Source organism: Tyto alba, unplaced genomic scaffold (assembly GCF_018691265.1).
Source record: "Tyto alba isolate M040663 unplaced genomic scaffold, T.alba_DEE_v4.0 Super-Scaffold_5, whole genome shotgun sequence".
Lineage (NCBI taxonomy): Eukaryota > Metazoa > Chordata > Aves > Strigiformes > Tytonidae > Tyto > Tyto alba.
The window spans coordinates 23,392,263-23,418,638 of NW_024881326.1; the positions used below are offsets into that span (position 1 = coordinate 23,392,263).

General features: G+C 47.0%; 3 protein-coding genes across 8 annotated transcripts in view; 1 reads left to right on the forward strand and 2 right to left on the reverse strand.

Moving 5' to 3' along the window:
* Positions 1 to 3,566: 3,566 nt before the first annotated feature.
* AGTR2 (angiotensin II receptor type 2) lies at positions 3,567 to 7,052 on the reverse strand. The gene is made up of 2 exons (XM_009965934.3): positions 6,822 to 7,052; positions 3,567 to 5,170 (listed from the first exon to the last, which is right to left on the reverse strand). Exon 2 carries the CDS (start codon positions 5,095 to 5,097, stop codon positions 3,979 to 3,981), a length of 1,119 nt encoding a protein of 372 aa, XP_009964236.3. The 5' UTR covers positions 5,098 to 5,170; positions 6,822 to 7,052; the 3' UTR covers positions 3,567 to 3,978.
* An 8,731-nt stretch (positions 7,053 to 15,783) lies between these two features.
* LOC104360057 (nyctalopin-like) lies at positions 15,784 to 17,128 on the forward strand. Its single transcript, XM_009965935.3, has one exon. It carries the CDS (start codon positions 15,784 to 15,786, stop codon positions 17,044 to 17,046), a length of 1,263 nt encoding a protein of 420 aa, XP_009964237.3. The 3' UTR covers positions 17,047 to 17,128.
* A 6,806-nt stretch (positions 17,129 to 23,934) lies between these two features.
* Positions 23,935 to 26,376, reverse strand: part of PLS3 (plastin 3) — a 47,546-nt gene continuing 45,104 nt past the window's right edge. For all 6 annotated transcript variants that reach the window (XM_042807241.1, XM_042807238.1, XM_042807240.1 and 3 more), the window contains exons 15-16: positions 26,134 to 26,258; positions 23,935 to 25,307 (exon numbers count right to left, since the gene is read on the reverse strand). In XM_042807241.1, the coding sequence (XP_042663175.1) occupies positions 25,175 to 25,307; positions 26,134 to 26,258 (258 nt within the window). In that variant the 3' untranslated portion in view covers positions 23,935 to 25,174. The remainder of the gene's footprint in view (positions 25,308 to 26,133; positions 26,259 to 26,376) is intronic.

Here is a 26,376-nt window from a genome sequence, read left to right on the forward strand (position 1 = left end):
TGGCAAGATGATAGTCCTGCCCAAAATCTGGCCGGAGGAACAGGACAAGTGTGCTGAGTCGGTGCCAGCACAGGCTCAGGCTGTGTTGACTTCTCAGGGAGAACATGCTGTACCAAACATTTCTTATTGTATATCTTACATAAACAAAGCATTTAGCTCACCACCCAGCACTAGCTCATGCTAATAAATGCCAGTGACTTTCTCTGCTTCATATGTTAAGGTTGCGTATTCAAGTCAGCTCAGGGACACACACAGGATGCTCAGTTTGGACTGAGACTCTCTGCAATTCATTTAAACTGAGAGTAATCAACTACAGCTAGAAAAGGAAGCCAGAAACAGAATTTACTGTGTGAATATGACAGAGACCAACCAACCCTTGCAGGAAACCATCCCTTCCATCCATCTTTGGGAAAAGACCCACTGGCAGGCCCAGAAGGGCTCCTGGACATTCCCCTCTCCAAAGAAACCCTGCTACCACTCTTAGTTTTGACTCCAAACCATCAACCCTTCCACCTGGTAGATCACAACCCACGCCTTCCTCTCCTCCGACGCTGCCTGCACCGCGGCAAGGCAGAGCTGGCACGCAGCCCCAGCCAAAAATCCAGCTGTGGCTCATAAATTCGTCTCGCTGTATTCGCAGAGTGGGCAAGGGCCTGAGCAGCCCCACGCACTCCCCGTGTCCCTGTCCCTGCCGAAACTGCACGAATGGCTCTGGGGCACAGCCCGAGGGCCGGCGCAGGGGGCTGCGGGGTGGCAAGGCTGGCCTGAGCTGGGCTCCCGGGCTTGTGAGCTCTGCCAAAAGGCTGCAGGGTCCCTGCCTTAGGCGGGCTGGCTGCTTTTTCTAGGGGTGCCGAAGGGAACAGGGGGCTCGCAGAGGGCCAGGGGAATTGGGGTCTGCCAGAGAGAGGCTGTAGCACTGCACAGCTATTAGAATTGTTTGCAACTATCAGCAACGTGTTGGAAAGGAAAAAAGGAAAAGGAAAAGGAAAAGGGGAAAAGGAAAAGGGGAAAAGGAAAAGAGGAAAAGGGGAAAAGGAAAAGGGGAAAAGGAAAAGGGGAAAAGGAAAAGGGGAAAAGGAAAAGGGGAAAAGGAAAAGGGGAAAAGGAAAAGGGGAAAAGGAAAAGGAAAAGGAAAAGGAAAAGGAAAAGGAAAAGGAAAAGGAAAAGGAAAAGGAAAAGGAAAAGGAAAAGGAAAAGGAAAAGGAAAAGGAAAAGGAAAAGGAAAAGGAAAAGGAAAAGGAAAAGGAAAGAAAAAAAGAAAAAAAAAGTGGCTTCTAGATTTGCAAGGAAAAAAACCTTAAATTTTTGTCACATTCTTTTGCGGAAAACCTTGAAAAAATAAACACAACACACTGAAACTGTGAAAAAACCCACATTTTCCATTAAAAATCCCTGAGAAACTTGAGCATCATGGAAGAAATTCATAGAGCTCAACATTATTCGATTTGCTCTAAAAATAAAACAAACCCCTTGATACACACCTCCCCCACTTCCATCTCAGGTTCCTCTCCAGACAGAGTTTTTTGGGTGTTTGTTTAACCACGCTACTCAAATTCATGACCTATTAGATGTACAAGGCAGATCTGGCAAACAGAAATGTCACACTGCCAAGCTCACGGGGGCACTTGGTTTGTCACTCTTGCAGAATATGACCTTCAGGGTAGACTTCTTTTGAAACTGCATTTTGAAAGAAGGAATTTTCCTCCCCCTTTCAGTTTAGTCTCCCATTTGATCCTCTTTTCTGTTTCCCTGTTTCCAGGAGAGTGAGCACAGCTGCCTCAGCCCTGGCAAGCAGTCATTAATTCCTGCCCTCCAGCTGCAGCAGTGGGAAACGCTGCATCGCTGCTCTCCCCTCGGGAAAAGCTTTGTCCTCATTTTCTCTAGCCTCTCCTCAGAGGTGTAAATGCAGCTGGAGCTGGGTTTCAGATTCCTTCAGTATTTCCCTCTCTCTGTAGGTCTGCACACCGGGCAGAAGGCACTGCACTTTTTAAAAGCTGTTCTTTTTGAGTAGGTCCAAACTGATGTGTAGAAACCGTGCTGACACTCAGGATGGGTACAGCTGAAGCGCAGGTACCACTGGCGTCAGATGATGTAGCTTAGTTTTTGTTTTGAGGCTACAGGGATGCCAATTAATGGTACAGTTGCGTTCATTACTGACCTGTATTGCAGCAAAGGTAAAAAGCCTCCACAACCTCTTATTACTCCTCTGAGCCTGCCGATTTGAATACCTAGTAATTATCTTAGTATGATGATTTGTTTTGCTGTAGCATGACTGCATTGTTCTGCTCATTGCTAAGCAATTAATAGTTTATCCTTCCAGAAACATCCAATGCCTCAGACACTATTAGCTCCTCGGAACATTTTCAACAAAAACATTCCAAGGGAGACATATTAGTGGCTCTTCCACTTTCTGGGACAAGCATCTCTCCAGCTACATACTCCATTACAAAACACTAGACCAAGATGAGGAGAAGGGCTTGTTTGTGGCCAAGCCCCTGTTTTGCCAAGTTCTGCACCAACTTTTCCTCTCACATCGCTCCGAGACTGGCACATTTCTTGCATAATCTCATTTTCATGGGCACCAGTGAAGAAACTTACCCCAGCCCTAACAATGAAGGATGGTGTCTGGACCAGATTCCCACAGCTTTCAGGCACCAGCCAGTGTTGGGACTTCCAGGGAGGCCAGGCTCCTGGTTACCCAACCAGCAGGTAAAATTGCTGACCCATGGTCCCAGAACTGCTAATGCAAGCCTCAAGAGTAACTTGTCAGAGAGAATTCCCTGAAGCTAACAGTCTTTCAGTCACTCTGCATCACCCAGCCTGGGGACAACCTGCTGGCAATTCAGCAAAGTGCTAACAGAGCCCTTTTTGCAATTGAGCCTATCAAACATAATCCTTCCTGAAGGGTCCAAAAGGACCGGTATTTCTCCAGCAAAAGAAAAGTTTATATAATCATCAAAAGCAACCTCAGGATAGAATCAGTATTTGCCAAATATTTTTTTTTCCTTCCCCTTTCTTTTATTTACAAATGAGTAAACTCCCATACTGAGATATGGGTAAGTCCTAGGAGTCACACCATGATTCTTCTTCTGGATGTCAAGACAGAATCACTTAGGTTTTCTGTACACAGTACCCCAAAATTACAGTAGCAATCAACATTTAAAATGCAAAAAGTCTAAACAATCAGGAAGTCCTTTCACCAAAGGCTGCTGGGCAGCGTGTGGGACTCAGCATGCCCATGAAACAGTGGAACATAGCATGTCCAGTTCCCGGAGCATTACTGTCAAAAGTGACCACACTGAATTAAAGCAAAGGAGCATCTGGCCTGCGAACCTGTTACCTACTGTGAGAAAGGTATCAAAACATGCGTATGCTTGTGCTTTCCCCCAAGAATATTGTCCTGCCTCCAGCAGCTTGCAGAACCACGTCTCTACCTGTTCTCAGGATCCCAGCCCTAAGCAAGCAGGAGGTATATTTGATGCATTTTACGTACGACACCTCTAGCCATATATTTTTTTTAAAAATAATATATATATAAAATAAAGGTAAAAATATTTTCTTATGGATAGGTACAGAAGTATTTGCACTGCTTTATTTACACATTCTCTATCGAGAATCTCTTTTAGAAAATGAGCTTAGGGTATAATGCTCAGCACCTATGCAATTGTAGCTATTGTGCAATGGCCCTTTGGTATATTTTGTCATTTTGTGTTACCCTAAACACTGATCTCAGCCACACACAAGCTGGTATTTAAAATGCCATCAATATAGTTATTTGCCAGAATCTTCTCTCTGTGTAAAACTTGAGTACTCATTGCGGAAAGGAAGGAAGAATAAATCCCCATGTACGAATAAAACAGATTCTCCTTCAAACAGCTGATGCATGAATGGGCACAAAACAAAGGGAACAGAAGAGAGGAGTGTCAGCACTGCAGGGACACTGCTGCACTGACATGGACCCACAGCATGCCCCAGTGCCTACAGCAAGGACTCGGGCCCCCCTTCCCTGCCCACGGGCGTCTCAGTGTCCCTGAAACAGCTCCCTTTCCTCAAAGAAGAGCTCTCTCGATGGCTGTTGAACTGATAAACCCGTCGCTTAAACAAGCGATGGAGCTTCTCCTGGAACTGGTTCCCAATAAAGCAGTACAGCAAAGGGTTGATGCAGCTGTTGGTGAATGCCATGCAGATGCCAAACGGCAGCGCTGTGTCGATGATCCCCGTCACATCGCAGCTGCTAATGATGTTCATGTGAGCCAAGGCATCTAAAAATGTTAAAACGTGGAATGGGAGCCAGGAAATTAAGAAGGCCACAACAACAGCAGCCACCAGCTTTAGGACTTTGTCCCTCTTCTGCTTGTTTTTCCCAAACTCCTGTGCTTTGAGCAAGTGTCTCCTGATCCCGATGTAGCACGTGGTGATCACAGTCAAGGGGATGAAGAAGCCGAGTGCATTTTTCAGGAAGGCTGTTGCCACAGACCATTTTGCATAATTCTCACGAGGAAAGGCCATAATACAAGCATTGACTCCCAAGCTTTCAATGTAGTGAGTGTCACGGAAATAAAAAGTTGGAAGAGAGGACAAACAAGCAAGGCCCCACACAACCAATGCTATAAAATAAGCCTGTTGGGGAGTTCTTCTTTGAGAACGAATAGGATAGACAATAGCGTGGTACCGGTCCACGCTCATGCATGTAATGAAAAATATACTTGCAAACATGTTCAAGCAGAGGACTGAACTGGAGATTTTGCACATGAGAGACCCAAAGAGCCAGTTGTACCCCTGGGCGTAGTACGTAGCCCAGAAGGGAAGGGTGGCGAGGCACAGCAAATCCGCCATGGCCAGGTTGAAAATGTAGATATTAGCAACTGTTTTGGGGCCACTCTGACGACAAAGAACCACAACCACCACGCTGTTACCAACCAACCCCAGAAGAAAAACCACAGAGAAGAGTGCTGGGATCAGTGAAAACTGATAATCTGAAGAGGTAAGTGGGCAGGGAGGGGGCGAGCGTAATGCAGCCGATGAGTTTGTCAATGCTGTATAGAGGACTTGGAGAGTTTCTCTGGTGGTGACGACCAGGGAGTAGTTGCTCTGCATGTTGACACTGGTGGAAAAGGAGGTTCTGCAGGAAATTCATGTGCTAGCAGCACTTTTCTGTCCCATCACTCACCTGCAGATCAGAAACTCTGCATTAGACATGCAGTCTGCACACAGTCACAATAAAATAGAAAATGTTTAAAATTATGTCAGTAAGCTGAGTGCTGAAATACCAGGCAACCCTGCTGGACTCTTTTCCTCTGTCCCACTGACAGGACACAATTAGCCCTAGGGAGGTCACAGCACTTTTTAATTAGTCCGGCAGAGAAGCGAGCAGCTGGGTTTTTTCTGTGATTACAGATGGTGCTTTATGTGTCCAGCAGAGCAGAAAGACTTTGACTCAGGACCTGGAGATACTTCGGGAACTTCTGTGACCAAAGGCAGCACCGACGCTCCTTGTGATCCTTTTCTCAGCTTTCTCATGCTATTTCCAACACTGCGCAGTTAAAATAACATAGACAGGCAGCGCTTGCCAGTGGGGTTCAGGTGCTTCACACCTGAGGGTCTCCTGGGACTTCACAAGCATGAAAGCAGCCTTTAAAGCAGCCTTTTGACAAGGCTATTAGGAAAGCAAGCTTTGACTTTTTTTTTTTTTTTTTTTTTTTTCAAAATGTCATTTACTGTCAGAGACCTTCTCAAAGCAAATGTGTATCCCCTGCCCTCATGATGACTTTTAATCAGAAGAGTAAAAGAAATATTTTCAATGTAGATACAAGCAACAGACAGTTTAGCACTCAGTCCTTGCAGACATTGGATTTAACAGTAATATTTGCCATTCATTTAGAAAGATCAGAACAGGGTTTCAGTAGGGGAAAATGTAGATACAAAATAGCTAAAATAGGAGAGTTAATTGACAGGTCTGCCTTTGTTCCAGTTCAAGAGCTTGTGTCTGCACTCTAAGCAGGGCTTTTTTTAAGCTTTAAGGCTTTATGGTCAATAAAGATATCATACTCAAATATTTTATTTTATATAATAGAAAGAGACAATTTCTTTTTAATCAAGTCCTTACGGACCCGGTCAGGCAATTAAGAATTCTCAAGGGGCCCTAAAAATGACAGAAATTTTGACTAAGACAAGACAACAGAGTTGGGTAATGATGTGTCATTTAACAGAAGGCAACTGATAATTTCAAACATATTTTTCTGTATTAACAGTTTAGTTAAAGCTTATAATTTGCTCAGTGCAAAATATGCAATATGCTACTTTGAACGTACTGATAAAAATTTAATTTTAGCTATATTGTCTCAACAGTGAAAATTCAACAGGAGATTATTAATGCACATTTCTGCAAAGTCCTGGTATTTAAAGTCCCAAATAGTGGATCACGAGCCCAGACTGTAATCAAACAGCTCTTAAACAAGAGTAAAGCTTTCTGTTCAGGGATGACAGATTCGGGAGAGGGTCTGGAGCCTCATTTTGCCCTTAATTCTTATGTCCTGAACCCCTCACTTTAACCTACTGAAATATCAGAACTAGTCACAAAGCATTCCACGTCTGGCTTACTCCTAATACAGAGACCATAACATAACTAATTTTAGCTACGTTACTGAGAACAAGGTTTCATTGATAAATACGCTCCCCCCTCTGCACATGAACAACTGGTGGCTTAGAATCTGCTTCTAAACTAGCCATTCCTACAACTATTTAAGACATAACGAGGCATTTTATCACAAACTGAATCAAATCAATGGAAATTCTGTTCTAACAGCAGATAGAAAACATACCTCTCAAACCTCACATTCGTCTGGATGCAGCTCTAGCATAATGTGCTCCTTTTTTCTGTTTTTCTTCTAGCGAGTATCACCACCAGCAATCTGCTCTCTCATATCTTCCATTTTCCCACTGGGAGACTTTAACCTACATAACTTGAGAACTGAAATATGAATGCCTGCCAGCTTCTTTTCCTTTTGGAAGCAAAACAGTTTGAGAACCCCCCTTTCCAAGGCCACGTGAGCACATGCACTAAATCAGGAGAGAGGAACAAGACAACCAAAAAAAAAAAAAAAAAAAAAAGGCAAGCAAGAAAGAAAGAAAAAGGAAATTCACACAAATAGTTCTGCATGCAGTTTTCTACTTCAGCTCTTGGCCCAGGAGGATACATCCACGTGCAACACCCCTCTGCCCCTCAGGTGTACATGCAACATGTGTGAGCCTCCATGCAAGGATTCGTGCATCTCTGAGGGCAGGGGGATTCCCATGCACTCTGTGGAGTCCCAGCACTTGTTAGCACATCTGAGAGTGGAATAGGCTGTTAGTTCTGTCAGAGCTGGCCGTAATGTGAACACACGGAGACAGAAAGTGGAGGAACATCACAGCATTCGCACCAGCATTGCCTGCGTAAGGGGACTAATCCCGTCTCCCAATTAATAGGACGTGAAAGCTGCTGCTCAAGTCCTTGCAAAGACATGCACGCTGCTCAAACCGAGGAGGGCAGCAGGACAAATTCACGTGGCAGAGAGCAGGCTTGGCTCTGAGGCTGTCCCGGGGTAGCACACGAACAAAGCAAGCAGAACAGCAAGGCTGCATGCTCGCCTCGACTTCCCATTCACACAAAATTGGGTTTTTACATCTGCTTATTCCTCATGTCACACACTCTACCTGGCCCCAGCTTTCTCTCCCTGGAAGGAGCTTCAAGGGGGCTCCTGAAGAATAAGCACCGTGCAAAGTAAGCGTCTGTAAGCCTTAAATATCTTGCCCTGATACCCTGAGCGTGATCTCCTCTGCAGCAGCAGCCGTGTGTGCCGTGCTCCCCAGGCGAGGCTGCACGTGCCAGACAAAAAGCAGCCACAGCAGTCCGTGCCAGTGGCATGTCCCTTTGCCCCAGCCAGGTGCTGCTGGCTGCCCGTCCATCACCGGCCAGGGCTGGACCCGAGCTCCTCCCGTTCTTTGAACACCAGAGCAGCTTTGCAGTGGGGGGTGCCCGACCGTGGCGGCTTGGCGGAGCCCCAGCGCCTGCCCTTGCTCCGGCACTGCGCAGCACACCGCAGGCAACAGGCATCACAGGCTCTATAGCCAGCCCAGCTTACACCAACGTGACCCAGAAGAGAGGTGAAACACAGAAAATAGCCTTTTACCAGCACCTTCAGGGGAACAAAGGGCTAGGCAGGCTGTGGAGAACAAACTCACCTCTCTGCCCAGTTGTGTCTTGGAGCCAGAGCCGCAGAGAATGCCAGAAAAGTTGACCAGCAAACATACATCCCCCTGGACGAGATCACTACTTCTCAAGTCAGGGAGAGGAGTCCTTGGTAGCTTTTGGCTTTATCTGCCTCATATTAAGAGTCCAGCTCTTGACCTTTTCTGTACAGAAGGAGACTGGGTTATTTAAAGAAGGGGAATCCCACACAGCATTTCTATTTACCACGGTGCAGCTGATTTACTGCTTCATGGACACAACAAAGCAGCCACTGGTCAGGACTGTCAGGCTGCAAGCATACACAGTGCCTGTGCTTGGAGCAAATGCTGGAAGGGAAGGAAAGCTGAAATAGCTCAGTGAAATGACATGCTGAGAGCAGATAAAACAGAAACAGACACAAACATCACAGGTATTTTGAAGAACAGTAATACCAAATCATTGCACAGGATGGGAGACCTCATTTTTCCCAAAGGCTCAAGCACTGTGTGTCACAGCCAGTGTTAGACAACATACATGTCAGCACAGCCTTGTTATCTCAAGATATATATATATGAACCTCCCCAATGCACACATTCATCGATTCCATTAATGTTTAATTTGATTCTGGGGCATCCTTTCCACTTCCTTTTCCATACTCGTTCCTCCCCACCCTCATCTGAGATTGTCGTGGAAAAGGCAGAGGAGGAAGGGGGACACCCTGGAACCACTGAAATTTGAATTACTCAACAAAAAATAAAGAAAATTTGTAAAATAAACAGTAATATCCATAATAGCTTGGGGGATGAAAAAGCCGAGAGTTAACCAAAAAGCTTTAAGATGAAGTTTTTAAATTCAGTTCCCACATACTACAATCACTGCAAGACACTTATTTTGTTCAAGAGGCCTTAAACAGATGATACACCTTTCAGAGACACGCTGCAAGAACTCTGCCCTTTCTTCAAACCAAACATCTACCAAGCAGCTCAGTAGGAGCACGTGGAACGTGCGAGTGCAGAGGTCACCTGTCCTACTGCAAAGGAGAAGAAAAGCACCTTTTGCCACCAATCCCCCCCTGTACATAACCTGCCTTGGGTCTGGAGGACTGTTGGCTCTCAGTTGAGTGACCTGAGATGTCAGCACTCACTCTGACCCATATCCATTCAATTTTTTACTCATGGTATGTGACAGGACACCCTCAGCCAAGAATTTTTGCTGCTAGTTGCTTTCCACACAAACAACCAGCGAAAGATCTTGCTTCACCCTTCATCAAACATCCAGCGCGCTTTGTAAGCAGAGTAAAAAGTCAAATGCATGAGAATGTTTTCTTTGCAAAGACAACAAACACAGATTGTTTAGATTTAAATATAAAGTTTTCCTTTCCAGATGCACTTTTGATCCTCACAGATAGGGGCTGTGTCTATTCGGTTCTACCCCCAAAACTGTTTGAAACTTTGTGCTGGGTTCATACCTCCTCGTAGACGAGAGATGGGCCTGATGTACTTGGTGCAATTGGGTCAAACCTTGGGCTGCCTGTTGCCAAATCCTGCTCTCATTCTTCCTTCCTGCCAACCCCCCAGTGCTCAATGCATCAATTCCTTGTCTGATCCCAAGCTCTCACTCCAAAGCTCCATTTAGCCAATGTACAAAACCCCTCCCTCTTCTCTGCCTCCCACTGTTTCTGAGCGTTGCCTGTACATGAACAGTGGCTGTGAAATAGCAGATACACACGATGCAGACACCCAGGCTGGCCGTCCACAAAGCCATGCAGTGCTGCAGCTGAGCTAATGCCTCCTGGGCTTGCAGGACGTTTGTCCAGCTCCACAGCCAGGCTGGTAAATCCAGCACATGGATCTGCTGCGTCAGAGCCCAGCACACAGCTCAGCACAGGGGCAGAGTCTTTGGCCTTTTTACTCTTCATCTGGCTGCAAAGTTACAAAAGCTGGGAGTTTTCACCACAAGGTGATCTGTTTGCTGTTAAAAGGTGAGGAGTTAGTGCTTTTTCCGGGGCATGTGTTTGGGGAAGGATTTTATGCATGTCTTTTATACCAAGAAAAGAAGATAAATCACAATTCAATAGAAGCAAGAAATTTTGCTGTGTGTTGACACGCAGCGCTCAGGTTTACCTTTCTATCCTCAAGCCCATGCAGCAAAAGAGGTCACTGGGAATGTTCAAAAAAGAACACAAACCAAACCCAAGAAAAAACACAAACCCAAAATAACCACCCACACAAAACCACCCACACACTTCCCATTCAAATAGTAACTTCTAATCAATTGTGCAAATTAAAAAAAAAAAAAAAAAAAAGGTATTCACGCACTCCAAGTCCTGGATCTTGGTTTTTGCAGGGAAATGCTGCTGCCAGGAATGGAATATTTCAAACAGCCAGCATATCCGACTGCACCAGCAGACTGTCAGAGCCAGCTCTTGAGGTTAAACCTTGCCAGCCTGCCAAGTCCTCAAAGCAGTGTGGGATCCAGATGCAGACTGTATCCACGGGCTTGATTTGTTCCTTTTGGAGAAAGCAAGAGGGGAAAAAAAAAAAAAATCTCTCACAAACGTGCTCCCCAGGATGCATAAGCCAAGGTCGGTTAATATGGCCCTGACCCCTTTGGTGCTGATTTACAGCAGGATGCCCTGACTCCCTGGTCCCAGGGCTGGCAGCAGGAGCTGGAAATCCAGCACTCACACGCTGCATCGTGCCCAACGACAGGCCCTGTGCACACACTCGCTGAAACCATCCCGCCTGCAGCTAGGTTCTCCCAGCTCTCCATAAACTTTTACGTGCATTCCTCCTTCCCCCCTTTGTTTGCTTAAGGGTTTCTTTAGGCATTAATTGCTCAATCCTGCAAGTCAGATTGGAGTATCTAACCTCGTCCTCCCCCAGCCCCAGAGCACTCCTGCAGGGAAGGCTGTTTTCTTCCATCCTTTTTAGGGCCTTAAGGAGAAGTTGTGAGCAGCGACCAGTTGAAAATTGATGGCCGAGGCAGTGAGCCCTGCTCACACCCAGCATCTGTGGTTCTTGCCTTGGCATGCTGGGTCTCAATGCTCTCTCACGTACCTCTGAAGCATGATCAGTTCGGCCAGTGGGTGTCTGCAAACCCAGTGTTGTGGCCAGGAGGGAGAACTACCCGCATTTTTAAAGGGAAGGCCTTGGTCAGTGCATCGACTCTCCCTCCTGAGGTCACAATTTCATGTGGAAGCACTGAGCAAGCCTGGGGAAAGCCCTGCTTTTCCACTTTGCAGCAGCCCAGCTGTGAACACAAGGGCCACCCAGCCAGGAGCCATCAGAGGACGGTATCAGAAAGCTCTGGTCCCATTCAACGGACCTTGCATGTTGGAAGTCAGTTTTTGAAGCAATTCAGTGTCCAGAGGGTGGCAGAGGCAGTTTGGAGGGAGGAGGGATGCCCTTTCCACCTCCAGCACGCAGAAAACTTTCCCAAAGCATTTCTTTTATGCAATGTTTGTGTCCAGCCGATAGCGCTGCCAAGACTAAGATTACCCTCCGTGACATTGTTTGTTCAAATAATTGGCCGTAAGCATTTTACAAGTTACTAAAAGTAGTAAAGAAAACAAGCACACAGTGACTTTTGAAAACATTCTGCACCCGTTGCTATTAGAGGCAGCGAGTGGACATGCGCCCTGGCAGCGCTGCCCGCTCCCGGGGGGAGCGCCCCAGCACGCCCGGCCGCGCTGAAGGCAGCAGCACTCGGCCAGAGCTCCATTCCCGAGTGCTGCACCGCTCCGAGCCGTGACCCCAGGTAAAGACAGACCACCAGGCACCCGGGCTTGCCCACAGCGGGCACAGAGCCTGAATCCCTCACACACTGCTATGGCAGAAGCACGGCCGGATCGCGACAGGAACCTCCATTCAGCTTGAATGAAGAACAATTTTCATCACAGGTAGTTTTCTCCTGTTCGCTTCTCCCAGGGCAGTTGCTGTGATGAGCAGCAGAATTCCAGACGTTGATGCTCACAGCTTGTGGGAGAGAGCTCCCTCCTGTCCAACTTCTGCTTGATTAGTATTAATATATCTGTATATAACTTGGCATTTAAAGGATGTTGGAACATGTTTCACATTTCTTTTTAGGGTCTCAAAGTGATTTTTTTAGGAAGAGCTAGGACTCTGTGGCCAGTTTTATAGAGTTACGGAGTACCCAGGGGGTCTCTTTCCAGACATCCTTTAAAAATAAAAATCTTCCTTCCTTTGCTGTTTTAAACTATACTCACTGCAAGCATCATTTCCCGCTTTTTAAGTGTTTCTGTCAGGAATTTCTCTTAGGTACCAAAAATGCTGAGATAGATACACATCAGAGAGAGTTCACCAACTAGATAAAGCTTTGAGGAAGTCAGAATATTCCTGACGCTTGGGTATTCCAACTTATTTAATCCTTCTTTTAATCAACAAAGCTATGAAGCGATTCTGCTCACCCTGCCTTTGCCCACCATAAAGTTTAAAGAAAACAAATCTTTCCCCTTTAACTCATGAGACCAGCAAGACCATCCCAAAGTAGGTGTTTGGACTGTTTGGATCAAACCTCAGTCCCGTAGAGAATACAGCTCCTTAAAATCTACAGTATTAGGCAAGGCTCTTGACATCAGCTACAAACAATTTCTGAAGTGGGTGTGCTGGGCTGTAAATCCCAAATGTCAGATAAATCAATGACTGAAGACAAAACACAATCATGGTCATGCAATGGGCGGAATACGTTTTAACAGGCGACTTGCAGTGGCCCAGCCTTTCCATCAAAGCCAGGAGGATGAGCCACCTCAGCCAAAACACGTGATGCAACCCCGAAAACCCTCCTAGCAGATGGAGCGAGACAACCAAAACCCCTGCATGTGGAGCACAAAGAGCTGAGCCTGGAAAAGACCGCCCAAGAGCTGAATGCTCATAACCAAATGGACTTTTTGTTAAAAAAATAGCTAGAGAGAAAAATCATGTGGTGGGTCTTCTCAAGGACCATGTCTTTACCTTGTCTCTGCAGCGTCTGATGTGGTAGTGACGCTGGCTGCTGCTGGCTGCCGTGATGGTGCTCGGGAAGCTGAAGCTGGACAGGCAATATTGAGAGCTGCTTGCAAAGGAGCACTGGGCACTGCAGCACACACTGGATGTACCTCTGATCATTATCTTGGATCAACACTTAGCCAAAGGTTCAGCTCTCCACGGTGTTGAGCGATGGCACATCACTGCCTTGCTTCCACCCCAAGGGCAGCTCCATCCAGAGCTGCCATCAGGAAGCGTGGCCCAGGCAGCAGCCATGGTCAAAATCCTGGCAAGGCATAAAAAACTGGTCATTTTGATACTTACAGGTTTCCTTGGGCCTACAAGCTCCGAAGCAAGCCCGCATTCTGCAGCTATGTGGTCCTGTTTCACCACTATGCTTTAGTCCAGTTAAGCAACATCTGGCAATGATAAGCTTTAAGAGCTGCATGCTTTTGGTCTCTGAAAATTTCCAGTATGAAATCAAGGAGAATTAGAGAGAGCACTAGGCTTAAATAAGGGCTAGAACATGACAACACTGCTGGAACTACAACCAGAAATTCTACAGCCTGTGTAGAATAAAAAGGATACCAGAGCGAGCGATCCGTCTTCTTCAGCCTGAGCTACAAAATTTCACCTAGAGGTGACACCTTTCTTAGCAGACACAGAGCAGCTCACTCATCTTGCAGAGGCCAGCAGGAACCTGTCTCCTTCACAGGGATGCACAGGCAAAGTCATGGAGCAACAGATACTCATAGCTGTGCTGCAGGTGGAGGTAAGAGAAGCCATGGAGATGCCAGCAGTGGGACACCCCTCCAAAGTGACGGCCTTGAAGGAGCAGTCCTAGCTGAGCCAGGAACACAGAAAACATTCACCCTCCCAAACCTTCGGCATGGCCCCAGATGTAACTGGATGGGGTGAGCAGCACACATTTCCACCTTCCCTCCAAGGCTCCCAGGACAAGCCCCTTGGCAAGGTGCCGTCACCGATGCTCTCAGAGTGAAAACCAGCTTTTGGGTCCTAGTAACGCTGTGGAAAAGCCTGTCTAACTAAATAAATGATGTTGTTTACAGCTGGAAGATGGTCACCATTACACAACACGGCCATCCCCGCCAAGCTTCCAGGGAGAAGCTGTTCTTTGGGGGGTTGTTACTTGAAAAAATTAAGAAGAAAACAGAACTAGCTGAGGCCAACACAGCGATCTAACAGCACAGAAAACATAATCTGCTTTTGCCAAGAAAACGATGGATCTGCAAACTTGCCCAATTAACACTTACCATTGGGCACATCATATATTTGGGCTTTTAGCCACTGTCTGAACAGAGCTGGCAGAGCAGGGGAGAGAAAGGAAAGTCAAACATGAAAAAGAAAAAAGCTGAGACAGACCAAGAATTTAAGAGCAGGGAAATGCACCTGAAGGGAGGGGACTGAGAGAAGGTGCTTTGAACACATCAAAGACATGAGAACTCCAGTAGAGCAAAGCGAGGGGGAAAACAAGAGAGTGAGAAAAAAACAAAAGCAGCAACCGTGTCACTGGTTGTCCTGCTGACACATCAGCTGCAAGGCCAGGGTCTAGTCCTCTTGGCAACATAATCAAAATAATCAGCCTGCAGACTGCTGATCCCTGGCTGCCAGGTGCCTCCGTCAGCCCCATGATCGCACTTTTCCTTTGAACTCTGGATATAGGATAAAAACCAGGGGGGAGCCCAAGGACATCAGTTCTGAGGGTCCCAAGCCCTGCTCCAGCTGCTCAGTGGCACCTTCAGACCTGCTGGACACAGGCAGTGCCCTGGGAAGGGCAGCACGCCCTTGGGGTGCTCTGTGTTTCACCCACAGGGATCATCTTTTTTACAACTCATAGATGGCTCAGGGCTTATCCCGAGAAGAGGCTCTGCCAGGACACAGCTCTCCCTCCCACGATGCCGGCTGCGGGGAGCATGAGGCTTGCACAGCTCCTGGCAGCCTCCTGTTTTACCGCAGAGGAGCCCCAGGGCTGTGCTCAGGGCTCAGTCACAGCTCCACTTTCCTTGGCATCTGGATCCCGACCTGAGCCCAGGACATCTGCCAACGTGTGCAGCCATGCCAGGGGGAGAGCCTCTCATCTCACATCCGGATGGCAGACCCGCTCTCAGGTAAAACCCTAACCGGAGAAAAGTAAAAAAAATCTCCCCCCAAAACAGAGTGGTTTTGAGCCAAGCAGATCCTGAGAACCTTGACCAACCCAGGAGCGGGCGCCTCTCCCAGACAGATCCCAAGGGAATTCTGTTACCTGCGGCTGTTTGCAGAGGGCAGGAGTTGGGAAAAACCACTGTCAGAGCGTGATGCTCGACTGAGAAATCTCCCCGCCTCTCGGTAATACTCTTCACAGCAGGGCAAGCACTTAATCAGCTTTTATCTGCCTAAAGACTTGATCCCCATTGGTCTGCAGCAGGAAGAACCAGGTAATTTATTTTTCACTGTGCACTAAAAGCACAGCCCAACTGACTCTTCAATGCTCGCGGTTCACCTATCCAAAAGGTACATGCTCTTTTTCTTGACTTCTTCTCTACTACCTATCAGGTATTAGATGTGGTAGCTGACTTGTGGCTGGTCATGTTCTTTTTTGTTATATTTGTATTTACCTGTGCAGCAAAGGCTGGACACAGTCTGCATATCTCTGATTCATGCCCAAGCATGTGCAAATGTGCACCCGAAGAGATTACCCACTGTAACAGAGCTGGACTGAGAGCCCTCCCTGGAGAAATAGCAGCATCCACCACCTCTTTAAACCTCTCCAATAATTATTTGTGGATTCTCACCACCAACACCTTCAGAAACCTGACTTTCCTCCACAGCCTCTGGCTAGATGGAAACAATCTGACTTTCCTGGCCCCGGGGACCTTCCACACTCTCAGCAAGCTGCGAGAGCTGCACCTCAGCAGGAACTCACGTCTCACCTACCTGCACGCCAACACTTTCAGAGGACTATTAAACCTCATCAGCTTGGATTTGTCCCACTGCAATATCTTCGAAATCCACCCACTTCTATTTTCACACCTGCCTTCCTTAAAAAGACTTAATTTAGCCTCCAATAACATGCGGTACGTCCCACAAGCCTTTAGGAACCTCTCCAACCTCACGAGGCTGTCCCTGGAGGGCAACCACATAGAAGCCATTGGCAGAGATTCCCTGAAAGATCTGGAAACCCTGTACGATCTGAATCTCAGGAAGAATCGGATATGGACCATTCAAAGTGGCGCTTTTGCAAAGCTTCTCAGATTGGGCACGTTAAATTTAGGACACAACTTCATCGCTGATTTGCCTAATCAGCTTTTCGATGGGTTGATCCAGGTCAAGACCATACACCTTGCAGCCAACAGAATCACTGCTGTTGACTGCACCTTCAGACATCTGGTGAACTTGAGAAACTTGTACCTGAACAACAACCAGATCTCCTTGATCTCAGACTCTGCATTCTGGTACTTAAACAAGCTGCACTTCCTCCACCTGAGCAAGAACAACCTCAGCTCCCTCCCCGTCCGCTTGGTCGCTGAACTGCCAAAGCTGAAGTACCTGTTTTTATCCCACAACCCCTGGAAATGCGACTGTAAGATGCTTTGGTTCTGGCGGTGGACCGCAACACGCGGAGGAGTGGTCGAGGGGCTGCACTGTGCCTCGCCGGGCCCTCACAACCCGGTGGCACTCGATGTCCCCCGTGCAGGGGACCTGACAGGCTGCACGGTGCCGCCTGAGCCGGCAAGCGAAGCCGAGTGCAGGATGGTTGGTGGCAGCGTGGCTCCCGGCCCCCCCGCTCTCCTCAGCAAGGTCGCCCTGCTTGCATTTTTCTGCCACGCGTGGTATTTTGCAAGGGGATGAGACAACCTCTGTGGGCTCGTTTTGACAGTGTTTAAATTACGCGGTGTTTGTGAACGATGATTTTCACTACAGGTGGGTTTTATATGGAAGTAGAGGGATGTTAATACATAGGAATAAATGCTTTCATTCATGGGCAATGCTCAAATCTGAAGGGCTAAAATCAAAATTCTGTGTAAAAGTTCACGTGCAGAGGAGAAGGGTCACATTATCAAGGGCTGGGGCTTGTGCTGGGTGATGCAGGGCTGGGAAGCATGGCCCCACCACCGCCTCTGTCCTCCCTGTTTCCCGCCTGACCACAGCCAGGTGTGATCTCTCGGGGGAGGTTTGCCTTCCTGTGCTCAGCCTGCACTGGGGATATTGTGAGTACTGCTGAAGGAGGAATAAATTGCATGTGTTCCAGCACATCTGGAGTCCCTAGAAAAGGCTCAGTCCATCAGCATCTCTGTGAGTGTGCAGGAGCTTCCCACAGCTGGCACGAGAGGTGCTTTGGTGTTAGAATATAAGATAGTGTTGGAGGAGTGGGCGAAAACGTCACCAACTAAAACTTTTTATCGCTGAGCTGCTCCTCACAGTATTGAGCCTTAGGCAGTGCAACTGCATTTACCCCTGCCAATAGCTCATTTGTCTCAGGGATGGTCTGTATGACTTGTGTCTCCTTGCATTTTGTCAATGAGCTCAGGCACATCATCACACCAGTGCCAAACCCTTGAGCCACCTCCAGCTGCTGGGAGACACTGACGGGTCATCATGATGCCTCCATCACAGCAGCACTCACCTTTCTTCCCTCCCTCACAAGGATTAGCCTTCTCCATCTTCCCAAAGGGAGTTTTCCATTGCTGCAGGTATATTGAAAACAGCCCAAATCCTGCTGTGGACTATGTGATGCTCCATTAGAAACCTCTTATGCCATCTGTGTGCTGCATCAGAGCCGCGAGCAGCCACATGGCCAGGGATGAACTTCATTTACAGTACTAGTAGTAGTATAAGAGCCAAGGTTAAACTACACCCCTTTCTCTTTGGAGATTTAACACTGATCTGCATCCTCACCCTCCCCTTCCTCCTCACCATCCCCTGCACAGCCACTCCAAACATCCCACTCAGTTCTGTTGAACTGACAAATAAGCATCCTGTGGTGGCACAACAATGGAGAGAAGTCATGCGAGCTTCAGCAGAACAGGCTCAAAGACACAGCCTTCCTCAAGCTGGTGCAGAATCAGAGCATCATAGAATAGTTTGGGTTAGAAGGGATCTTTAAAGGTCATCTAGTCCAACCCCCTCTGCAATGACCAGAGCCATCTTCAACTAGATCAGGCTGCTCAGAGCCCCGTCCAACCTGGCCTTGAACCCTTCCAGGGAGGGGGCATCTGCCACCTCTCTGGGCAACATGTTCCAGTGTTTCAACCACCCTCATCATAAGAAATTTCTTCCTTTTATCTAACCTAAATCTACCCTCTCTGAGTTTAAAACCATTACCCTTGTCCTATTACAACAGGCCCTACTGAAAAGTTTGTCCCCATCTTTCTTATAAGCCCCCTTCAAGTATGGAAAGGCTGCAATAAGGTCCCCCCGGAGCCTTCTCTTCTCCAGGCTGAACCCCCCCAACTCTCTCAGCCCGGCCCCCCAGGGGAGCTGCTCCAGCCCCCCCAGCATCTCCGTGGCCTCCTCTGGCCCCGCTCGAGCAGCTCCGGGTCCTTCTGCTGTTGGGGGCCCCCGAGCTGGCCCCAGCACTGCAGGCCCTTGCCCTTGGCCTTGTTGAACCCCATGAGGTTTGCCCGGGCCCCCCTCTCCAGCCTGCCCAGGTCCCTCTGGGTGCCATCCCTGCCCTCCCGCCTGTCCCCCACCACACAGCTCGGGGGCGTGGGTGAACTTGCTGGGGGTGCATCGATCCCACTCTCTGTGTCACTGATGAAGATATTAAAGAGTACTGGTCCCAGTACAGTCCCCTGAGGGACACCACTCAACACAGATCTCCGTTTGGACATTGAGCTGTTGGCCACTACCCTCTGGATGCGACCATCCAACCAATTCCTCACCCACTGAACAGTCCATCCATCAAACCCGCATCTCTCCAATTTAGAGAGAAGGATGCTGTGGGGAACCACGTCAAAGGCCTTAGAGAAGTCCACATAGGTGACAGCCATAGCTCTTCCCTTGCCCACTGATGCAGTCACAGCCAGAAATATTAAGCATTTTTCATTGCTTTTTCCTTTGCAAGCTTATTGACTTGCAACATGTTCCTGGTCAGATAGTGTACCTCGCTGGGTTAAACCCCAGCCCCTTGAAAGGGGAAACTCATCTGCTCTGCAGGTCGCAGGAGCAGCCCCACAACCTCCAGAACCAGCAGCACCATTTGCTGGTGCTCAACCAAGGTGCCTGGTGCTCACAGTAACAGCGATGGCAAATCCTGTCCTTCAGGCACCAGGCACAGTCAATGCTGGCTATTTGCACTCATCAGATCTGGATTTCCTGCAGAGATTAAACTGTGCCAGAGGTAGAGTGAGGGAATCTGCCTACAGAGACCTGTCCTGCAGAAATAACTTGGTCTTCCCTTGGCTTTGGCTGCTAGAGCGCAAAAGACTCGATCCACACAGACAGCATGTGTGCCTCACGATGTCTCTTTGTTTTCCACCTTTGGGAGACTTCAGGAATTGAGTAATTCCTAAAGCCACCGTGACAGAGCTGCCACTGACCATGGTTGCCTCCCTTGCTCTGACCTTATCATCGGTTTTGCAGGCTGGTGGCAGCACAGGTCTGAGGAACTTTGTTCTTTACAGCTCTTTGGCTTTTTCTCCAAGATGTTTTCAGTGATTATTTCTCATCAGACTTCTAAAAGCAAGAATACCTAGACAACATTGCAGAGAGATGCCCAAATTTTCAGCAATTATCACTCTATAAACACTTGCCACAAGACATGCCCGGTGGTTAGTGAGCTCTCACAGAAGGAACCAGCCGAACACGTGGCAGACACCCCACAGCTTGCCTGTCCTTAGAGGAATTATCCTGAGCTGATAACAGTTAAGAGAGAAATAAGCCTTTGCTTAGTGCTGAAAACACACAAACCAGCACATTTTGACAAGGGAAACTTGTGGAGGGCAGAGTAAGACCAACCGTTGCTGTTGCACCAGTGAAGGGACAAAATGGGGCTGCACAACAAACCCACATATGCTTTGTCTTCCTGGTTATCAGATTTGTGATTGCACTTGTGCAAAGTATTCAATGGTCAATACATTTTTGCTTACGTTTTGTTTGTGTATTCAGCACCATCTTCACTTTCCTCAGCTTCACACACTTTGGGAAATAGTAGAAAAAAAACTCCGCTTTGCTTCTTGCTTTTGCAATCCTCTCTGCTATCTATCTGCAATAGAAAAAGGCAGAAGTAAAAAACAAGCAAATAAAATCCACCTGAGCAATTTTTTAAAGTCCCTACAAAATTAGATTTTTTCCACTGAAAAGTATCAGTTGGTGAATAGTTTGTATGAAGGAGAGCCTTGTCTCCTCTGGTGCTTGCAGAAAATATTCCTTCCACTTTTACGCCACCACCTGGTTAAACACTGAACAAGAACACAACTAAATTTGCTTCTGTGCTAAAATGAAGCAGCAATAGAAATATTTAACAAGTTGTTCAGAGCACACTCAGGAAGAACCTATGGCTATGTTTTTTATCCACAAAAAAATGAAATTTGCAAGGAATACAAGAAAAACTTCCATCAAAAAACACAGGCCCCGAAGATTCAGTCTGGGATTGGAAAGACATTTGAAAGAGATCCTCAAGGACAACATGCACTCATGAAGGTAGCAGCAAGTTCAGCTCTTTAAAAAAAAATAAATTTCAGCATGAATAAAGTTGACACTGCTAAAAAACCTTGGAAACAAAAGCATGTAATTTAATAAATGAAACCAAGTAATTTCATTAATAAAACCAAATAAATTGAATATTAAAGAGCAAAAAGACTTGCAGGAACAATGAAACGTGCTAAAGCTTACATCTCTGGCTCCTCTCAAACTTTTAGGAGTCTTTGACAAAAAAGAAACTGTTTTGGAAGCTTGCTTGCCAGGGGCTTTCTTTTGAGAAAGCACTGGGATTTATCCTGTCTGCCTTACCTTCACTGTCAGATCTCTGCTTTCCTTTGACCCAAAATCTCTTTGAGTTAGCCTGTTTCTTAAATACACCCAGCAGAAGGAGTTGCTTTCCCATGCAGTAATTGTGAGAGTATCCAATTTTCCCAATTTTCCCCCTTTAACCAAATACCAAGAGGCAAAAGAGGCAAGAAAGGGCAGATGCACGGGGTCACTTCCAAACTCTGAGAATTTTGAGCTTAATTATTCCATACCTCCAGCCAGTGCTATAAATCACTAGACCCCTGTTTCAGTGGGATGGATGTGACTCTACTTATGGTATATCTCTCCATCTTCAGTGAAAACACAGGCGATTTCCTGTGGGAAGCTTTGGTTACATATTTTCTTATTAAACATTTGTACCAGTGGAAAGTTCCCAGCCAACTGTACGTGAGGCTTCATGCAGTAAACCGCTGAGAGGGTTTGCTGCTGCCGGCGCTCTCCGAGCAGCCCGTGCTCCCAGCCGGCGCCAGCGCATCCCGTGCCCTGACCGCTGCATGTCTCCTCGCAGCTGCACCAGCCCCTCTCCAGCTCCCTGCCAAATTCCTCCCTTTCCCCAGCTCTGTTTCCATCTCCTACACACAGAAAAGTTAAGCCCCTATCACTCAACTAGCCCCCATATAAACTTTCACCCCTGAAGCCCACATGAGGCATGATGATACAGAAGCAGCTGCCGCTTCAAATAAACACGTCCCTCCTTTGCTTTTAGCAGAGCGGTCCCTGCTGTTCCCCCAGCAACCTCTCGCCATACTTTGAAGGACCAGCACCTAGTAGCAGATTTGCCTCTGTCCGTTAAAGATGAGGAAAGATGGCACGTGGCATTGCAGCCCAGAAGCAGCGGGAGGGGCAGAGGAAGATTTCTGATTCCAGAAGCGAGGCTGAGGCGGCGGCATCTCACTCCGACCACGGTTCTCAAACCAAGCAAGGAAAATTGATAAATATTTCAAGCACCAAACCCCAAAGTTTCTCGAAAAGCAGCATCTCCACACTCTCCTGTCCCAAACTTGCGATTCCCAAAGCAGCACAGCCCTCCACGTTCTCAGGCATTAGCGATTCCTCATCCTCCGCGCTGCAAACGGCCCCCCCCGCGCTCTCCTGGCCTCCCGCCCCTCCGCAGGTCACCCTGCACCCCGGCACCCACGCCCGGCCGGGGTGTGGGTGCAGTGGGCTGGAGCACAGAGCGCTTGCCCCTGGATGGCATGCCAGCCCCAGGCTGACTCTCTGTCGCTCTGACGTTGGAGCCACATTCGCTGCCCGCTGCTGCTGCACCGGGGACCCGCGCATCTGGCTGCCAAAAAAAAAAAAAAAAAAAAAAAAAAATCCAGAAAAAAAACCTGGGAGGTTCTACGGCACGACCTGTGTGATCGCAGTGCATCACCCGGCACTCATCCAGCACAGACACCCACATCACCCCACCGCGCTACCAAGGCAGAGCCTCGTGGGTCCCAGATAACCTCGCTCATATGATTACACTTAATTACCTGAAAAATCCAAAGAAGAAAACAAAAGGAAACCATGCAATTCTTACCGTGGGCTTCAGATGATCTGCTTCAACAGACATCTCTTTCCAGCAGGATCTGCTTCTGCAGCAATCTCTCATGAAGGACAAGGTCACAATAAAAGGGACTTGTTTTTTTTCCCTTTTTTTCCCCCTTATTGCTTTAGAAAACAAGGACACAACCACGTGCGTGGTTCAGGAGCACTGACAGCAGCACTGGAACAGAGCTCCTTCGCACCAGCACCTTCACACCGTAGGACGGTTTGGAGCATGGATGGGGAATGAGATTTGGCAGCTGGGTTCACCACGCTCATCCAAGCGTTTGGCTTGTGGGAGTTTTGAAGTGGCTTAAGCCCACGGCTGTGCCACCTTGTTTGCCCAAGACGGTGCCCAGAGAGAAGGCCGGGCACCTAACTGTATTCTGGGTTAACGCACAAACGCATCCCCATTCCATCAGCAGACGAGCTGCAACATGCCTCTTGCACAAAACGTACCTACCTGTTTTCACCGCTGAAAACAAACAAAAAAAATCATTCCAGACAGGTCAGGGACAACCCAGACCAGGTTGATGAAGTTAAGGCCAAAGAAGTTTGTTTGCATGACACCAGGCTCACGCAAATTGTTCTTGGTTTTCATCAGAGCCACGGGTGGTTCTGGGAACTTCTGAGCTGTCAGCTGGTTTTGGCAAAGCTCACCAGACACTGATGCTCTCGCCCATGGGTTGCCCGAGTGAAGGAATTGGTGCATTGGGATCACCACGTCCCTCCAGCGCCCTTCCAGCCTCGCTGGACACAGCAAGTAGGCAAATCCCCGCCAGGAGCCGGGGGCCACTGGGCATCCCCTCTCCCACCACAGCATGCCCAGACTCAAATCACACCAGACTCGTGTCGGCTGTCACTATGCCCCCAGAGCCATGGTTTCTGGGAATGAGCCCAGGTTGGCACGTTCCTGACACAGGGAACAACTTTTCTTCCTCCCCTTCTGGGTTTTGCCCTAACAGGGCTCTTCCCCTACACCCACAGACATCATCTCTGGGCACACAGTAAGACTTCAAGAGCAAGGTTTTACAGAAAGTACCATAAAGGCAAAACCTCACTAAAACACAGTTTGAGAATAACTGCACTGCCAGCACCCGTTTTAAAAAACAAGAGCTCCTCAGGCACAGCCCAGTCCCAATGGACCTGGCACAAAACGAGAAGATCAACCAAAGCAAAGCTAGAAGCAACTGAGGACAGACTGCCACGCTGGGTCACTGGCAAATAAGGAAAGAAGCATGTATTTAAATGTTTTTATTTCAACTAATGCTTTGCCACCATATTACATCACTTTGAATAGCTTGGAATAGCAGTATGATCTCAAAATATAGCAAACAGCTTGCCAAAGCAAGATAATATTAAATCCTATGGATACAGCATCTTCCTTCTTTGGCGACAATGCTTCCTTTTATCTGTAAAAATAGTTTTAGTTTCCAGCACATTTGCTGTTCAGTTTACTGAACCCTGCTGCTTATAATATTTGCCTCTTCCCTGCACAAAACCTCCCCACAATGTAGTATGGTTTTATATCCAACAGCATTTTAAATAAAAAAGTTATAGTTTTCATGCAGATTTTTGTAAAAATTATTTTCTAGGTGCACAGAACTGAACCAAGATGCATACAAAAATGCATTCACTTCCATTCTCAGGTGTAACCGTGCCAACAGCAACATGGTATCATATGTTATAGCAACAGGTCCAAGGATGGTGGTATTCTCATATATAGTGTAACTTTAAAAAAAAAAAAACAAACAAAATAACCAAAAAACCCCTTTTTATAAGCAGCAAGAGAAAAGACTGCCATGCTTTATTTGTAAAGTAATCAAAACAGTTAGATGTGTAAAAAAAGCACCATGTACAGAGAATACCAGAGGAAGATCCATCTTCCTAATTACACATTTCTCATTTAGCATTGTGAGCTGGCCTGCAGGTCCCAACTTGTACTGTCGCTTTATTTGCAAAGTTAAGGAAGTGCTCAAACCTAGAATATGCTTGGGCCATACGACAGAAATTAAACTGGATTGCAGATAGAAATTAGATGTGTTTCCATTACAACTTACACCAACCACCTTGTAGCCCTTTACTTGTAGGGTAAAACAAAAAAAAAAAAAAAAAAAACAAAAAAACAAACAAAACCATGCACCAAGTATCTGAGAAATAATGGAATGAAAACAGCTCCAGAGCAGTGTTACAAGATGCAGGTCTGTTATGAATGCATTTCTGTGAGCTCTTGGTAAGTTAAACTTTCCTTTGGGAAAAGAGCACGTCTGTTGGTTAAAACTCCTCTCCCTGAGTATTTTGGTCAGAGTTTGTCTTGCAAAGCAAAACAAAGTCCTTTGAACTTCAACATTTCCTAGGACAACGGCATTTCAACATGGTCACAGCTGATCTGCTACTCATGCACCCAGGGTGGCAGGTTGGGTTTTTGTTGCATTTTGGTTTGGTTTTTTTGTTTTTTCCTTTACATGGATCAACCCTTTTATACTCGTTTCATTCCTCTGCCCATCAAGCAGGCAAACACGGTCATGACCATCTTCGGTTTCACCTCCACAAGATCTTCTGGAAGAGCATAAACTCTGGCACCAATTCTTCTTGCCATGGACACAGCATACCTATTCACCATGGAAAGATGAGTGGGTCAGCACTGAGACTGTTAACAGTAAATGACAAGTCAGCTCCTGCCCCATCCAACCCAGTTTCACCTATTACCCTCTTTATTAAGATTCAAGATGTACAACAGTCTGATCACACCACATGTGTTTGTTTTGTAAATGCTCTTTTGATCTTTTTCTGCATTCCTTTTCCACAGTAGAGGAAACTGTCTTTAATGCATAAATTGACCTTTGGGTGCCAAGTCCCCTGTACCAACAGTTCAAAAAATTGCAATTATTTGTTAGGGCTAATAGATAGCGTGCATAACCAAGGATTAATCAACAGTTACACTTCCCCTTCTGTTTGCTCTTTAAAAATAATCAAGCAAGACTTATCTGCAAGAAACTGCTGTCATTCTGTCACTGCAGAACAGTCACAGAACACACATTTCAAAGGCATGTTTTAATAGGCATACTTTAAACTCGACAACCTACTGTGATTCAACAAGACATGAGACATACAAGGGTTCAATTTCAAAACCCTGAGCCCCTGGCTGAGCACCTCATACGCCTGAGCAGGTGAGAAACGGGACATCATTGCTAAGAAATGCTTGGGCTGCTCTGCATTTCTCTCAACAAGCAAGAGGGTCTGGCCCACTACTCCCTCCAACGTTATGGGCAAGGACAGCAATTAGATTTCAGGAAGTGCTGCCTGTCTAAAAGGTAGAGTGTTAAAAGAGGTTGAAAACCACAGTAATAAACTGTGTAAAAACACTTACAGCTTGAGGCCAATGCATAGAAGGAACACTCTTTCAATGCAAAACAGCTTTTGAGATAGCAAACTTACTTAGCATTATTTTGTTTGTCATCTTCCGATAGATGACCAGTCTTTACAAGGTCATAGTTGATACAACCAGGCTGTATAGCATCAATTAAATCCACAACCGCCAAGCTCGTGCTGATAGTCTTGTCCTAAAGAATACAGGAACAGACAAGTAAAGATGAATGTCTAATCCTTAAGGTGTAAATCTCACCTCAATTCAGCTGCTCTGCAACAAGCAACCCAACAAGCTTTAAACAAGCCATTTCA

Excerpts from the sequence above, each read along its gene's own strand:
- AGTR2 (XM_009965934.3), bottom strand. The coding sequence starts at position 5,097 with ATGCAGAGCAACTACTCCCTGGTCGTCACCACCAGAGAAACTCTCCAA.
- LOC104360057 (XM_009965935.3), top strand. The coding sequence starts at position 15,784 with ATGTTCTTTTTTGTTATATTTGTATTTACCTGTGCAGCAAAGGCTGGA.